This window comes from Myotis brandtii, unplaced genomic scaffold (genome assembly GCF_000412655.1).
Source record: "Myotis brandtii unplaced genomic scaffold, ASM41265v1 scaffold51, whole genome shotgun sequence".
In the NCBI taxonomy this organism is placed as follows: Eukaryota; Metazoa; Chordata; class Mammalia; order Chiroptera; family Vespertilionidae; genus Myotis; species Myotis brandtii.
In genome coordinates, this window is record NW_005369442.1 from 3367316 (window position 1) to 3368886 (window position 1571).

The 1571-nt window shown below is 54.7% G+C and overlaps 2 protein-coding genes across 3 annotated transcripts in view; one reads left to right on the forward strand and one right to left on the reverse strand.

Annotated features, from left to right (window-relative positions):
- Positions 1–802, reverse strand: part of NOA1 (nitric oxide associated 1) — an 11215-nt gene extending 10413 nt beyond the window's left edge. The window contains exon 1 of the mRNA XM_005877190.2: positions 5–802. Coding sequence (XP_005877252.1) covers positions 5–393 — 389 coding nt within the window. The 5' untranslated portion in view covers positions 394–802. The remainder of the gene's footprint in view (positions 1–4) is intronic.
- Positions 803–832: 30 nt separating this feature from the next.
- The window catches only part of POLR2B (polymerase (RNA) II (DNA directed) polypeptide B, 140kDa), a 51367-nt gene continuing 50628 nt past the window's right edge, over positions 833–1571 (forward strand). The window contains exon 1 of one of the 2 annotated variants that reach the window (XM_014548472.1): positions 833–1096. In XM_014548472.1, coding sequence (XP_014403958.1) covers positions 997–1096 — 100 coding nt within the window. In that variant the 5' untranslated portion in view covers positions 833–996. Of the gene's footprint in view, positions 1187–1571 lie in introns of both variants that reach the window. The other variant, XM_014548473.1, reaches the window with a different exon arrangement.

The window sequence follows — 1571 nt, forward strand, 5'->3', positions numbered from 1 at the left end:
GTGCCCGACGACCGGGTGCGGCCGGAGTCTGGCGCGGAGCTTCTGCTGCCGCCGCTCCTCCCGCCGCTGTAGCTTCTGTCGTTCCTCCTCTTCCTGACGCTGATGCAGCTGCCGCAGCTGCCCTTCCACGGTCGGAGCGGACTCTGGCTCCGGCTCCGGGACGTATTCGGGGAACAGAAAATGCTCCTCCATGTCATCCCTTCCTTCGTGACCCGCAGTCGCCGTCGGGCCAAGAGGAAGCCCATGTCGCAGGCCCGATGCGTGCTGGGAGGAGGTGGCGGCCGCGCATCTCCTCTGGAGGAGCGGCTCCCGGAGGCCATGGCGCGCTGCGGTGGAAGCTAATCCCCGAAGTAAGGGCCAGAGCAGTCTGCGGGTGAGGCGTGCAGGCAGCATGGGGAACGTGGCCCCGAACTAAGAGGCGGAGCCAAGTGCGCGCACGCGCACTGAACCCAAGAGGCGCGCGCGCGTGAATGCTGACTAAAGCCCGCGACTACCACACGCTGTCATTAGTCAGCCGCCGCACTTCACTCCTCCTCCTGCTCCTAATCCCGTTAATTCTCGCCATCAAGGCTCCGAGGCTCGAGAGACCGCTTAAAGCAGCGACAAAGGTTCCAGGATCTAGATTGTGCTCGCCGGGCTAAAGAGGCTAGTGAAGATTTTGTCACTTTCAGGCTTCCTCAACACGCCACTGCTGGCACAACCCGCCCATAGTCACGTTTTAAAAAGCATTGATTTTTGGCTTTAAAAGTGCAAAAACTAGAGCAATAAATGCCGCGGATTTACAGTGCAATTTAAACTGTTTATTAAATATTGGATTTCTTTTTTTTCAGGTGTCATTATTTGTGTAACAACATTGAAAAACAAACAAAACCTTCATTGGCTGGATCCGATCCTCAGACTGTAGTTGCGGTCCCCGCAATCAGCCATAGGAGGCGTTGGCCCACAATCTGCGCCTGCGCATTTCTAACCGTTACCACGCTAACCTACCATTCGCGCATGCGTGAACCTTACATTGGCTACGTAGGTGGCCTTCGGCGGAAGACGCAGAGTGTTCTGGGAACGCCGGATGCGGAAATCACTTTGTCTCACGCTCCAGGTGCCGGTGGTTGCTTCGCGCATTTTTGTCTGTGATTTCCAGCGTTAGGAGTTCGGGGACCATTTGCCACAATGTATGACGCAGACGAGGGTAGGTGACCGCGGAGACACCTCTAAGGGGGGAAACGTGGGGAGCTGGGCGAATTGAGGATTTGCAGAGTCCCCCCAAGCCGGCCACACAGGTGTCCCCGGTCTTGTTTTCCTCTTACCCCGGGTCGGGAACGAAGCCGGGATTGCCAGAGGCGGAGGGTGCAGGGAATGTAGCGTTAATGTTCCCGGTCAGGGCGACACTTGTTTTTTCACTACTTGCTTCTTAATGAATCACACATATTACTTTCTCGTATTGAAATAGCGAGCAGACCATAAAGTCAAAATCCGTTTTGACTTTGCAGTAAAGGGCTCTTTTTAAAATTTCCCTTAAGGCCAGAGTTAATGGGTTAATTGAATACAGTAGTTGAATTTTTGACCGTCAACCT